The sequence below is a fragment of the Haemorhous mexicanus genome, chromosome 3 (genome assembly GCF_027477595.1).
Source record: "Haemorhous mexicanus isolate bHaeMex1 chromosome 3, bHaeMex1.pri, whole genome shotgun sequence".
Lineage (NCBI taxonomy): Eukaryota > Metazoa > Chordata > Aves > Passeriformes > Fringillidae > Haemorhous > Haemorhous mexicanus.
In genome coordinates, this window is record NC_082343.1 from 60,334,716 (window position 1) to 60,348,409 (window position 13,694).

The 13,694-nt window shown below is 44.1% G+C and overlaps 2 protein-coding genes and 1 non-coding gene across 3 annotated transcripts; 1 reads left to right on the forward strand and 2 right to left on the reverse strand.

The window, feature by feature from the left end:
* Positions 1 to 133: 133 nt before the first annotated feature.
* On the reverse strand, positions 134 to 8,682 carry TCP1 (t-complex 1). Its single transcript, XM_059842003.1, has 12 exons — positions 8,506 to 8,682; positions 6,856 to 6,941; positions 5,975 to 6,103; positions 5,516 to 5,613; positions 5,088 to 5,198; positions 4,212 to 4,393; positions 3,468 to 3,594; positions 2,960 to 3,135; positions 2,139 to 2,262; positions 1,173 to 1,365; positions 693 to 856; positions 134 to 437 (listed from the first exon to the last, which is right to left on the reverse strand). Exons 1-12 carry the CDS (start codon positions 8,576 to 8,578, stop codon positions 221 to 223), a joined length of 1,680 nt encoding a protein of 559 aa, XP_059697986.1. The 5' UTR covers positions 8,579 to 8,682; the 3' UTR covers positions 134 to 220.
* Positions 7,515 to 7,650, reverse strand: LOC132325913 (small nucleolar RNA SNORA29). Its single transcript, XR_009486068.1, has one exon. It is a non-coding gene; the product is annotated as a small nucleolar RNA SNORA29 (small nucleolar RNA).
* A 1,385-nt stretch (positions 8,683 to 10,067) lies between the features above and the next one.
* MRPL18 (mitochondrial ribosomal protein L18) lies at positions 10,068 to 13,028 on the forward strand. Its single transcript, XM_059842005.1, has 4 exons — positions 10,068 to 10,226; positions 10,675 to 10,855; positions 12,333 to 12,567; positions 12,826 to 13,028. Exons 1-4 carry the CDS (start codon positions 10,175 to 10,177, stop codon positions 12,895 to 12,897), a joined length of 540 nt encoding a protein of 179 aa, XP_059697988.1. The 5' UTR covers positions 10,068 to 10,174; the 3' UTR covers positions 12,898 to 13,028.
* The last annotated feature ends 666 nt before the right edge of the window (positions 13,029 to 13,694 follow it).

Genomic DNA, 13,694 nt, shown 5'->3' on the forward strand with positions numbered 1-13,694 from the left:
ACACTCAAGCACTGACTTGACAAAGAGGTCAGTGGTTACTGCAGGCACACAAGTTGTTAACACGCTCTAGAGCCTAAATTCCCACTGCAAGGACCAAGCTTACTTTCAAAAATTAAGTTTGTTCACAAGAAAATAGCAGCAACATTCAACCACTTGTTTTATTAACATTTTAGTTATAAGAGTGGGAAGTGTAAGTGAAACAAACATAAATAAACCTAAGTTATTCTTCAAGTGCTCCAGACTGAACTGCATCCTCATAGCACCCTCCTCTCTCTTCTTTAGTTTCAGGGTGCAGTTTAATAAGATCATCAATTCGAAGAATAGTAATTGCAGCTTCTGTTGCAAACTTGAGGCTCTTAGTTTTGACCATGGTTGGTTCAAAGACACCAGCTTGCTTGTTATCACGAGGTTTTCCATTGATCAAGTCAAGACCAATCCTGAAAAGAAGGAATGCTGTCAGATGGAGAGGGAGAAACAGCACACATACAGCTGGGAGTATGCTGGGTAGCTACTACTTCATTACAGCAATACAGACACACGAACTGAAGGGCAGCGGCAAAGGAGTTCACCGATAACATACTTTTTTTTTTTTTTACTATGCAAATCATGGTTCAGTAAACTGGGAGAACAATTTCCATCTAGGTCACCAACCCACATCACTTTTACCAGCCTTCTACCAGACAGATACTTGCCATTTCAGATTTTTGCGATCTGGGTTAACTTGAGCCTCATTGTGGAATGCTCTCAACTTTGCAACAAGATCTGTGGCATCCTGGGCAGCATTTACTGCCAATGTATTTGGAATTACTAAGAGGGATCTTGCAAATTCTGCTATTGCAAGTTGTTCGCGTGATCCCTAGAAAGAGGAAAAAAGTTTTTAAACCGGTACTACATCAAGAAAGGAAAAAATACAGCCACAATCAAGAACAGCACGAATAGGTAGGGGTTTTCACATGGAAAATCCGTGTTTGGGTCAAAAAAAACATAGAATCTAATTATGAGAGAAAGAATTAACTAATATCCTCCATTTTAAAGAATCATCTTAGATTCTGTAAGATGATTATGTTTTCATGAACCACAGAAATTATTTCTAGTAGATGAAAATAAACGCCTGGAGCTTCATGGTGCAAGTCTAACACATACACACCACTGCTGCGTTGTGCAAGACTTACCATGCTGGTTGCATAATTTTCAAGATATATTGAAAGTGCTGCCTCTACAGCACCACCACCTGGGACAACAGACTTGGATTCCAATACCCTTTTGACAACACAGAGAGCATCATGTATAGATCGTTCCATTTCATCACACATGAAGTCATTGGCTCCTCTCAAGATAATTGATGCTGAAGTACGAGCCTTTGTACTAGGAAGGAAAGGAATCAAAAGTCAGCTGTGTTGGATGGAACCTAGATTAAAATTCTTTTTGGTAATTTTTTTCTTCTAGAGCCAAGTTCAGTTCAGCCTCATTATTTCAACATTTAAAAGAAAATCTTAACATTGTTATGTGTCCTTGCAGGATACATACATTGTAACTTAGTCACCATTTTAATGTCTAAGATGCATGCATCTAGTTTGAATTTTAATCTTTTAAAGAAAGACTCAAATTGAGATGACAAAGATGTTTCCCCATCAAAGAGGGGAAAGCATACTTAGTAAGAAAGATCCCTTTTGCACAGCCCTCAAGTAAGTTAATGACTACCAATGTTACAGAAAAGGCTGTCACATGTAGCTGACACACAAGTGCCATGGGCAGAGTGTGTCATTCACACTCAAATGACACCACAGGAACATGAACACCCAGAAGGAATACCGAAGCAGTGGAAAAATTATTATCCAAAGTACTCTCTCTAAAGGGAAGCCAGTTTAGAAACATTTATTTATAAACAAAAATTTAAGTAAAAACTGCCTAGAAATTTGATTCTCATATACTTTAGTTCACGAAATGTATCCAGCTCCAGCAAAAGAGACTAAATACTGATACTTTCACCTCTAATTTGCATCGGATTTCTGTATGATTATTTTCGCATGTGTATAACTACTCAACCACTCAGATAGCATGAAGTAAATAAATGCCATTTTATCTCAAACTTCATAGAGAACATATACAAAACTGAGTATTTTTAAAAGGATCCTTACTTCTTGATTAAAATCAGCTCATCATCACAGATTCTCTCTTGAATCACTTCCTCCGCCTGTCCCAGCATTAATGCCTCAAAACTCTCCTCACCTTCAAGGTTTGCAAGGGTTGAACATATGGTTGCTTTAAAAAACAAACAAAAAAGTGAAGTTAGCATTCAATTCCTGCACATCATCCTTTGCCCACTTCCCAGGGTAGGTGTACAGAAAGAAACGCAGAAATAAAAGCTGTATTGAATAGATTTTTCTAGTTCTCAGGCAGCAATTCAGTTTTTCTAACTGATAAACTGCTCCTTTTGTTCAACTTTTACAGCACTTCTTTTTTCACAGCCAGTACAAGTTCCCATGCTTTACCACAATGAAAAAGTTTTCTTCCAAATTTAAGAACTGACAGACAAAATTATGTACAGGACCAGATTTTTTTTTAAGTATGATTTAGTGATTTAGGAGTTCTTTATTTGCCTTGAACTATCTAAACAATGTACTTAACTGTCTAAACAGAGGCTTATGAATGCATGCATAATAGAGACTTCTAAATAAACACAGATTATGGCTCCTATTTCCACAAGAGGCCAGTCTTCTCAGTGCCAGGCAGCTTCTTCTCCGCCCACTGTAAATCTTTAACAATCAAGCTTACAGTACTACTTTGACAAAGGTCACTTAAAAGCAACAGTAAAGCTAAAAAGAAGTGGCTCAGCTTTACTCATCCTGACTCTGAATGTTAAGAAGTTGTATTTTAAAAATGAGTTAAGAAATACCTTAACAACAGCTTCTACTTTGAAGAATAAATTTCCGAACCACTTATTCTTACACAGACATACCTCCTGATGCCTTAGCAATCCGCTTAAGGTCTTTTTTTACAACTCTTCGTACTGCCATAGCTCCAGCATCAACAAAATATTTCAGACACATATCATCAATACCTCCAGTGGTGAGAATCACATTGGCACCAGTGGCCAGAATCTTCTGGATTCTTTCTTTGGTAATATCTGACTCTCTGCAAAGATTAATGTCAAAGTTATAAAAAGGTATTAAGAAATACACCCTCACATCTTGTCAGCCAACTTCCTGAAACCTTAATGCAGAGCTCTGCAATAATGGACCACTGCACAAACATATTTGCATTTCTTGAAAACTGACTTAATACTAGTTCTGCCTCCAGAAGTGAAGGCTTCTTCCATTACTATTTGGTATTGGTGGGAAATGTTAACATTCAAAACATTTTTTACCTCTTGCACTCAGCCAAAATTAGATTGAGCCACCTCAACTGAAGAGACCAAATCAAGCCTGTGAAACCCCACTGCCTCAGTTATTCAAGCTTCCACACACCTCTGCCTTATCTGGTCCAGCTTCTCAGGGTCTGAGATAACAACCTGAACACCAAGCTTCATTTTTGCTTTCTGCAGGCTGAAGTCAAGGCATGCAATCTTTGCATTAACTATTCTCTTGGTCATACCTGATGAAGAAAGATAAGCAAGAAGGATTTTGTCAAATCAATTTAACAGAACATCAAGTCAGCATTAGAGATTAAAATTAGCATTACTTTCACATTTCAGATTCCTACTGTTTGCTTCGCCACCTTCAGTTCTGCCCTACTGCAGAAAAATGCCAATTGAGACTTTCCTGTGTTACCTTTTTACATACCCTGTTCCCAAAACATGAATGACCATGACAGTCTGACCTATTGGTCTAACATCCTCTAAGTCACCTAATCACTGCTAGGTTTGTGGGGAACTGTTCATTTAGCTCTGCTAAATGAACTGTTCCCCACAAACCTAGCAGTGGCTCCCCACAAGGGAAGCACTTAAATTCCACCAGACCACAATGCTACCTTGCTGACACTGATCTAGGGAAACTACAGCAACTCACCAACACTTTGTGGATCACTGCTAGCTGGCAAGCTCTAGTCTAAGAAACACGGGTGAAGTGCAGCATTTTGTGTTCCTGTTTAATTGTTCTGGAACTGAAAACCCGCACGACTTGCAATGAACCCAGCCAGTAAGGAGAGTGATGCAGAAAGACGGAGAGGACTGAGATGCCATGGAGGATTTCTGGAACCCAGGCTGTTCTTACCCTGAGAGCCCACCACGCAGTTGAGAGCGTAACCGTTGACGAGAATGCTCTCCTTCTGGCTGCGGCCGTGGGCCTTCAGAACATTGACCGAGTTGATGGGGTACCGAGCCTGACCCTTCTGGTCTGTGTATTTAACTGCCAGTGCAGCATCCACCACCATGTTAGCAAAGAAATCACCATCACTGAGAGGCTGTTAAGGTTAAAACTGAAGAAGGAAACTAGTATTATGCTTAAGGGGGAAAAAAACAAAACAAAACAAAACAAACCATGAACAGAAATAACTCACAGTGCTAAAACTAAGTTTCCAAAAAAGAGCTTCAGAAAGGCAAGTAAGTGCTATCTCTCCTTATCCTTGTATTAAAGGAAAGAGTAACTCTAAAAGCTGAAACACTGGTAGGAAATTATGACAGACTAGTATGAAACCTGCATTTTACGTACCTTTTGTTGCTAAAGAAAAATACGTATCCTTAGCTTTTGTGCCAGTCTGCACAAAAGCTAAAAATGCAGGTTTTTCTGTGCCCATGGAGTAAAATTTGACTTACTTTCCTCTGATTCACTCCCAGGTACTTCTGTAACACATTCTTCTATTCACGCAACTCTTTATCTCGTCTCCCCAACAAGCAAAGCAATTGTTAGGAAACAATACCCTTTAAAAGCTATCATGACGTGCCAACCCAGATTTAAATAAATTGGGAAGAGTTTGAACATGCTTTCCTATGCCAGGTCACAATGCCTGTAAAATGCCTGTTATAAACACAACAGCTTCAATACTGTGTCATGTTCATAAAAGCTGCTGCCAAGGATACTCTAGCCTAGCTACTGAAGCTCCCTGATCAACCACTCCCACTTCACTCACTTGATCAATTTAAAGGATACACTCCTATGATTTTCGAGGACATTGATGTTTTAGCAGCATTAATTAGGCACTCCCTGCCCAACTCATCTGTGTTAATAACAAGATTTTCATTGATGTAGCGAACAGCTTCCCTGTAAAATAAAGACAAATACAATAGTAAAGAACCACCCCTGTTAAAAAGACAAAAAAATACATGTTGCCAGCTCTTCTAAATGCTACCTCAAAGAACAAAAGGATAAAATCAATTGCTCTGTGAGGACAGTAATGTGGCTCATTCCTTTACATAACAGAAATACAATTTAAAAAAAAAGAAAATCCACAAGAAAATCCAACCCAAACCAACCAAAACTCCAGCACCCCTGCAACAAACCACCATATTCCACCTGGCACCAAAGTCTGTAATAATTCAGTCACAAAATACTGAAATTTATCTGTATCAGTTTCTTACTTGCAGGCAAGTCTGTATCCACCGATAATGGAGGTAGGATGAATTTTCTGCTTCACCAACTCATCTGCATTTTTGAGAAGTTCTGCAGCAATAATTACCTGTTTGAAATACAAACACTAAATAAGTGCATTCCACATTAACAACGCAGAACTAAAACCAGTTTCTGATGTGAGGTGAGAGCTACCTAATTCCAACCCCCACCAAGGTATCTAAAGTCTCAGGCAAGTTTTCAACATTCAGTATCCTTGCTCATACTTCAGTTCTTGCAGTTGTTAAAAATTAAAAACCTAAATCCAGCCTCTATGACCAACCTTCAAGATAGGAAAAATCAATAATGAAACAGAAGTGAGCTAATTCCCTTCTAGAGCACCACTTTGCATATGGAAACTAGCATCTATGGAAAACACCAAATCTGAACACTGACTTTGGATTTATCTTCCTGTAAAATTTGCTACATACCACTGAGGTGGTCCCATCACCAACTTCTTTGTCCTGCAGGTCTGCCAGCTCACAAAGGACTTTTGCAGCAGGATGTTCCACTTCCAGCAGTTTCAGAATGGTTGCACCATCATTAGTAATGGTCACGTCCTAATTTTCAGAAATCAAATGTGCACGTGAGGTATATTCCTATTACACTTTCACTGTTGTGTTTCTTAATGTTCATACAGAAAGAAATTAATTATTCTTTGCAATTGCCCATAAAATAACTATTTATAACAAAACTTTCCTGCTTCTTTTTAACACGAAGTCCCATTCTAGCAACAGAAATGTTACCAGTGCAGGATCTGCCCTTTCTTTTGATCAGAAAAGCCTTTATGGTACAGAAACTCATCAAACATTTTGCAAATACTGGATAAGTAGTCATGCAATGACTTCCCTCCAAAAGAGTATTTTATTACATCAGCCTGGAAAATGACAAGCTTTCTTCAATCGCTTGAAATATTTTAAAATACAAAATACTGTTTAAAAGTTGGTTATTAATTACTTGGGGTTTTTTTTGTTATTTCTCCTTATGTGGAGACCAGGATATAAAAGAAAGCACCTGTTAAACCTGACTTAAATGGTGAAATTCACTTCTTGCAATCTGATTCATATTTTAAGTGGTTACAAGGACTTACCTACAGAAATTAAGTGACTGTAACACATACATTACCACCACAACAGATGAAACGAAAATGATGTAAAACTCATTACACACTACTCAATTTTATCACAGTTCTCCTACCCCTCTCAGGACAAAACAGGCACATGCACATTAGGCCAATGAAGCACACTAAGTGGAAGCACTTTTACACAGGAATACAAGCTCTCCTGATACTTGCTAAAGTAACATTACTTACCCCAATATCATCCACCAACATCTTATCCAGACCAACTGGCCCAAGAGAACTCTTCACAATATTGGCAATAGCAGATGCAGCAGTAACTGAATGCATGAAAGAAGTAAATAAAAAAGTTTTATCTTCCCAGCTTTAGGATGATTGTCAGGTTTGTAAGAAACAGTGCCAAGAACCAAGAGATCAGGAATTTGACAACAAGTGATCTAATCTAGCATTACATTTCAGCCTATCTAACCTGAGGCTTTACCTTACTTTGCTAGGCTTGCTGCTACTAAAAAAATACAATCTGCGCCAAACCTCACTCTTCCCTCCTGGCTGGTTTAGCTAGCTAAGCTGACTGACCCGAAAAAGAATGGTTTCTCGGTAAGATGGAGGACAGGACCGAGGTCAGAGGAGCAGTGGTGTTAGATCAGGAGGGGCTGGTAGCACTGCTGCTTTTGGCTGCAGCAAGCTGTGCCACAAGACTTCACTCTCACTTAGTCCTCAGCTCTGGGCAGACAGAGAACAACGGCATCACCACACATCAATCAGTAAAACATGTTTTGGTCCTTATCAGGCCTGTGACTGAAACAAAACATTCACTTCTGCAACTAAGTCACCCAAAAGTGACTTTTGAGTCACTACTAAAACAACACAAAGCCTTAAAACACTGACTCATTTAAAGGTTGTTCTGCCATCTTCATATAGGAAAAAGATACAATCAGCCTTTTCCTTCAGACCATGGCAAGTTTTTCTCTATCCCACAAGCATAGCCACTTAATCTAGAAATTGAAAAAGTGGTAGTTAAATGGGAACAGTTATAACTCAGACAACAGATAACTTCAAACAACATAATTTATTTTGCTTACAATGATTAATGTCAGCTTTCTGGAAGAAATAACGTTGTACTAAAGGTGCCATTTTCACGTGAAATCCCACTCGTGAATTAAAACAAGGCTCGTAAATTTTAAGTAGTTGCATAAAGTACCATCAGAGCTACAGGAAAGAATCTCAGTTTGATCGGGAAGCAAGTTTTGGCTTCTCCCTTTGTCTTTTGCTCAGAATCTGAGATCCGTCTCGGAATTTGCAGCCTTCACCCAGGACTTGGGGCTCAACCCTGAGCAATGGGTAACGTGTTTGAGAAGCACAGTTACACAGTTACAGAAATGGGTGGTCCCCACTTTCCGAAGCAGGTGCTGGGCAGCGGGGACCTTCCCCAGCAGCCCCTTTCACTGCAGAATTCCCCGCAGGCCTTGCAGGCTCAGGCCCTACGCGATCGGAACGGGGCAGAGCGATCTCCGTGCAGCAGCCGCAGCTGCAGCAGCCGCCTCGGCCCGGTGTTCGCTGCCACCAAAGGACGGAGGGAGGGGGACGCGGGGTCGCGTCGCCACTCACACTCCTGGAAGCAGCGCGGGATGGCGTGCGCTCCTCTTCCGCCCGCCCGCCCGCTTCCCTCCCTCCCTCCATCCATCCATCTTCCCTTTACTCCCTCCCTGCAGGCAGCAGCGGCCCGGGACGGAAGGAATCTCTCGAGAGGAGCGGCAATTGCCGGGCAGACCGGGGCGGGTGAGCACATGGCAGAGGTGACCATGGCCGCGCCATGTTCGCTCTCTGCTGCCCCTCCCTTCCCCTCCCTCTCCCCCGGCCCTCGCCGAGACGCGCTGCCGTTACCGTTTTGCGTGCGGACCGTGTCACCGCTGGTCCGCTCGCCGAACACGGCCAGGGGCCCCTCCATCGTCGACATCTTCCCGCCCGGGCGCGGCGCCACACGCACAGGGAAGGGACGGGAGGGCGCGGAGAGGCGGGATGGCCGGGGCGGCGCGAGGCACGCTGGGAACGCGCCCCGCTGCGCCAGGGGGCGGTGGGGCGGGACACGCACCGCGGGGGGCGGGGCCGCATCCCGAGCCTGCCCAATCCCGGGGCGCGGCACCGCCCGACCTCGAGCTGCGATTGGTGGGCGCCGCTGAACAAAGATGCCGCGAGACGGGGCGCGGCCGGGGCGCTTCCACGAGCTTCTAGAAGGTGTCGCGGGCCTGGGCGCGCAGGCGCGCGGAGTGGCGCTGGAGGAAGGGATGGAGCCGGGAATGGTGCCCACCGCCCTGCGCTAGGACATATCCAGCTTCCCGAAGTGGGGACCTCGGCATCCGGGGCCATACCTGCCCTTCTCAACACGTTGCCCATTGTTTGGGATTGTACCCCGACTTCTCGAGGAAGGCTGCAAATTCCGAGATCAATCTCGTATTCTGAGATGGCAAAAGATGAAGAAGCTGAAAACCTGCCTCCTGGAGAAACTGAGATTCAAGCTGATACTTTAGGCAGAACACTTTTAATGAGAATTACCCTAAGTCATGACTGCGATTGCTCTTGATAATGGCACCATTGTATGGTTTGAAAGTCTCTGAGCTGTAACTGTTCCTATTGTCTTACACTTTCAGTGGCTTGGTTAATGGTTTTAAAATATGGGGAAAACCTCCTACAGTCTTGAGGGAAAACCTCAGGGAGTGGTGGGGAGATCGGGAACCTGTAAGGCTCAGGATGAGCATGTATAAATTCGTAGGGCATGATGTGAACAGGCTTCTTGTATTTTTACAAGCAGGTACCTTGTGTGGCCAGGAGCGACCTCCACTGCCATAGTTGTACCTGATTCCTATGGCAGTGTCCAGAGTTCCCCTGCCAGGTGGAGCCAGGGTCTCTCACCAGGCCTTCATCCTCCTTTCAATACAGTTTGCTCTTAGATGACTCATTAAAAGCATTTTCAGGACTACAGCAGTTAAATACAGCTCCAAACACGTAGTGCAGACAATACAGCTGCAATAAGGCTCCTGCACGGTCATGCAGGAGGATGCTTTGAGAAGGCAGGGAAGCTCTGCTGTACCTATGTGCAGCAGGAGCAGTTTGAACGAAGCCTAAAACAGGATGATGGTAGTTCCTGAAACACCTACTGTTGCTCTTTACCCACTCCCTTTCCGCGCCTTGGTCCCTCTTCCTTACACCCGTTCCAGGAAAAGCCGACCCGGCGGCCGGCATTCCCCAAAGCCCTTTCCCCACGGGCAAAAGTTAAAATGATCCCCCAAGTCGGGGCAGTGTTTTTTGCTCTGTTTTACGAGACGCGAGTACACGCAGCCGGCCCCCCCCCCGGGCCCACCCGTGGCGCGGCTCAGTCGGCGGGGCGGCACCGCCCCCGCGCTGGGCGCTTCCGCCTGACCCCGCCGGCGGCGGGCGGAATTCCCGCGGCCGCTTCCGCGGGAAGCGCCGCCCCTCGCGCATGGCGGCGCGCGGGTGTCCCTGAGCGGCGGCAGGGGAGTGGCGGCCGCCCGGGGCGGTGGCGGTCTGGCTCCCCATGGCGCTGAGCAGCCGCCTGCTGCTGGCGGCCGGCGGGCTCCGTGCAGCGGGTAAGCCCAGGGCTCGCCGCGCCGGCCTTTTCCGGCGGCCGCTCCGCGCTCCCGGGGCCGTCCGGCGGCCGGGTGTCACGGCGGTGCTGCTGTGCCAAGGATGAAGGGTTTATACCTTGTTGTTTCGTAGCGCTGTCTCTGGTTTCTAGTGTACTTGGCGTTCAGTGTTTTGTAAAGCTTTGGTCCTAGGGATCTCCTAGTCACGCGTGAGTTTATATTTTGTATACGATTTTAGAAACGGCGTTAGTATACTTGCTGTTCACCTCATAAATTGGGGAAACAGGTTGAGGTCTTGTCATTGATCTGTTAGGTGCTTAAAATAATAAAAGCAAGATCACTCTGCTCTGCTGACTTCTGTAAGCTGTGTCATTCTGTACTGTATCCCTTCTACTATCTGCACTACGTGTTTTTTTCATCTTTGGTGTTTTTTATCTTCTCTCCCCCCAAGGTGTTCGTTTTGCATCAACTACAGCTAGTCTCAAAACTGAGACTGAAGTGGACACAAGTGAAAATGAGGTTGTTGCTCCAAACTTCATTAACAGAAATCCACGGAACTTGGAGCAAATGGCCCTGGCTAGGAAGGAGCGGGGCTGGAAGACAACATGGCCAAAGCGCGAGTTCTGGCACAGGTGAGTCAGGAAGTTACTGCCAGAAATGAAGACTCCAAAAGAAAAAAAACAAAAACCAACAAAACAAACCCCAGAAACCCACATACAAAATATGTATTTTGGGTTGCTGAATCAGTTAGCACATTAGTGTTTCTTAATCAGCAAGCGTCCTCTGTGTTCAGAGGAGAGTGTACTCGTAGCACATGAAAGCATATGTAGTCAAGATTTTTCCACCTGTTGTTAAGGCAACAGTAATGTTGCTTAAGCAACAGCTTTTAAACTCAGGATTCTCTCACTCCTATGCCTACCATGCTTCATGGTTTTATTTGAGGCACCATAATAGTCTGTTTAGGGTTGTTTTATGTTTGTTGATTTTGTTTTGTTTTAAATTTACTTGTCCTCTGGAAAATAAGTTCATTTTAAGCTGGCATTTCAAAGTCTTTATTTTGTTCTTGTGGGGAGAACCCCATCCAGGAAAGCCGATACTCTCTCAGTGCAATAAGAAATAGTTGCTCCTAATAAATGTTCTACTGTTATTTTGGAGGCCTATGAGGTACTTTCTGACCACTTGCAGATGTCAACAAGTTGCTGTGTCAGAACTCAGCACCTCCTGTGTCAACTCAAGCATTTAAGGAACTGCATAGTGATCCCAAAGTTCCATTTCTGTTGGAGCAGTTCCCATCATATATGTCTGTTCCACACTGTGCAGGTGTACAGTGCTTGGTTTGGAGTGGGTGCTGGTCCGAGGCGACGTAGGACTATGGCTCTGAGTAACTGATGAGAAATTGCTCTTGGAATTTCTCTCTTCTGAGCTAGCAATAGGAGTTGTGTGAGTTGACACAGGCAGGCCACTGAAATGATCACAAAACTATGGCTGAAATGCAAACCATACACTTAATTTCATTACCTTACTAACTGAAGGATCCCAAAGGAACACCCAGGTGGAGACGTAGGTGGGAATGCCAGCATTGTTAGGCCTGGTCTGTGCAGGCAGTGAGCCTGCTGTTGGCACCCATTTACTAGGGGCATTTAGGTTTACCTAAACCATCATGCTATGGCCTCCCCTCTGCTTTTTATGATCTCTGAGCTTTGATGGTCTGTCTGTCTGTCTGTCTGTCAAAAGAGGGAGCTCAAGCATGTCCATGGGAGAGCCTCCAAGGCTCTTCGAACACCTGTGTTATCTCTATACAGAGATTCTACTTCTCAAAACAGTCAGGGGATAAACAGCAGTAGGTATAATACGTGGGGTTTCCCACAATGTTATTTTCCAGGACTTGGCATTCCCAGCTGCAAGGTCACTTGAGCAAATCCTCCTCACTATTTTTCTGCTTTTAACCCTTTCCTCCCAACACGAGTCCTATTTTGTGTCTTAATAAGCAAAACTCTTAATATAATGTAGTATATTAATACATTCAATTTTATTTAATAAATTTAAGCATTTGACTCTGTTCTCTGCAAAAGACATCATAATCCTCTTTTACTTCTTTTCTGCTCTCAGATTACGGCTAGAGCGGACACAGCATTATGTAGAAGCCTTTGTTGAGCGCTCCAACGGGGATGTTGTGGTATCTGCCTCTACCCGAGAGTGGGCCATAAAGAGACACTTGTACAGTCCCAAGGGAGTAGCCGCATGCAGAAACCTTGGCCGTGTAATGGCACAGCGCTGTTTGGAAGCAGGAATCAACTTTGTGAACTTTAAAGCCATTATCCCCTGGGAGCGCCGCTGTGACTCGGCAAGTACCCATCTCCTTATTCCTTTGGCCCTTATTTCCTTTTTAGGCATTAATTTTACTTCTCTTCACCTTCAATTTTCTTATGTGGCTTGACAATCCCTCCTTGCAACACTCAGAAGGGCTTTGACAAGCTGCAGTTCCTGATATTATGCTTCCATGAGGCTGTTAATCTCTGCCCCTCCATATAACATGTTCCCACTGATACTTAAGTCCTGCTGGCTTTCTTTTGTATTTATATGTGTCTATCTTTTTAACAAGATTCAGGAATTTGAGAAAGCTGTGAAGGAGGGTGGTGTTGTTCTGCACGAGCCACGAAGAATCTACCGGTAAAATGGAGATCGTTGGGAAGACTTTCCGAGGAACAAGGATCACTTCTTTAGGTTTGTGTACTGGCAAAGCGAAGGTCCAGAGCTGGAAAAAGTTGGAATGTGTCATCTTAAAATAAAATATTTTCAAATGGATAGGAGTGTGTCATATTCTTTATTCTAAAATGATCAACACCTTTAATGCTAGAATAAATTCACCATAGTTCAGCTTGACAAAATGTATTAGTAATTCGATGTTTTTAAAATATATTTTTATTTTTAATATTTGATTTTGTTTGTTCCAGCCTGAACTCTGGAAATGCTTTGATAGTTGATCCCTGTGCACTGGCAGTCTAACCTAGCAAAGTGTAGACATTACGTTAATGTTTAGAACTGTGAAAAAGTGATAAAGATGCGCAAAGTCTTAGTGAAAATATTAAACTCCCCCAACTCATCTTTGCACCTTTCTTGCAATCCTGAGATTCTAACTAGAATCTCAGGATTGCAAGATAGATCTAGAAGGGAAGCTGCAGAAATTCGTGCTATAGGGAATAAGAAGCCCCATTCTCCCCTTGTGTGTCTGTCTCCTGCTTGGCACAGGCTGGTGCTGTCAGCATCTCTGCCTGAAGGTTTGGCAGAGCTCCCAACTACGACCAGGCTGTGAAATCCCCACGGAAAATGTGTTGGAACCCTCTGACAGGCAAGTCCAGGGAGGCCAGCCTGGTCAGTGCAACTCCCGTGCCTGTGTCCCGGTGCTGTGCCTGCTTTCTCGTGTGCGGGCTCTGGGGCAGGAGAAGGGAACGCCAGGGCTCTGTGCCGGGG

Excerpts from the sequence above, each read along its gene's own strand:
- TCP1 (XM_059842003.1), bottom strand. The coding sequence starts at position 8,578 with ATGTCGACGATGGAGGGGCCCCTGGCCGTGTTCGGCGAGCGGACCAGC. Across the intron at positions 3,136-3,467 it reads CTGGACCAGATAAGGCAGAG|AGAGTCAGATATTACCAAAG; the intron begins GTGTGTGGAAGC and ends TAATCTTTGCAG. Across the intron at positions 1,366-2,138 it reads GAGCTGATTTTAATCAAGAA|TACAAAGGCTCGTACTTCAG; the intron begins GTAAGGATCCTT and ends TTTCCTTCCTAG.
- MRPL18 (XM_059842005.1), top strand. The coding sequence starts at position 10,175 with ATGGCGCTGAGCAGCCGCCTGCTGCTGGCGGCCGGCGGGCTCCGTGCA. Across the intron at positions 10,227-10,674 it reads CGGCGGGCTCCGTGCAGCGG|GTGTTCGTTTTGCATCAACT; the intron begins GTAAGCCCAGGG and ends TCTCCCCCCAAG. Across the intron at positions 10,856-12,332 it reads AAGCGCGAGTTCTGGCACAG|ATTACGGCTAGAGCGGACAC; the intron begins GTGAGTCAGGAA and ends TTCTGCTCTCAG.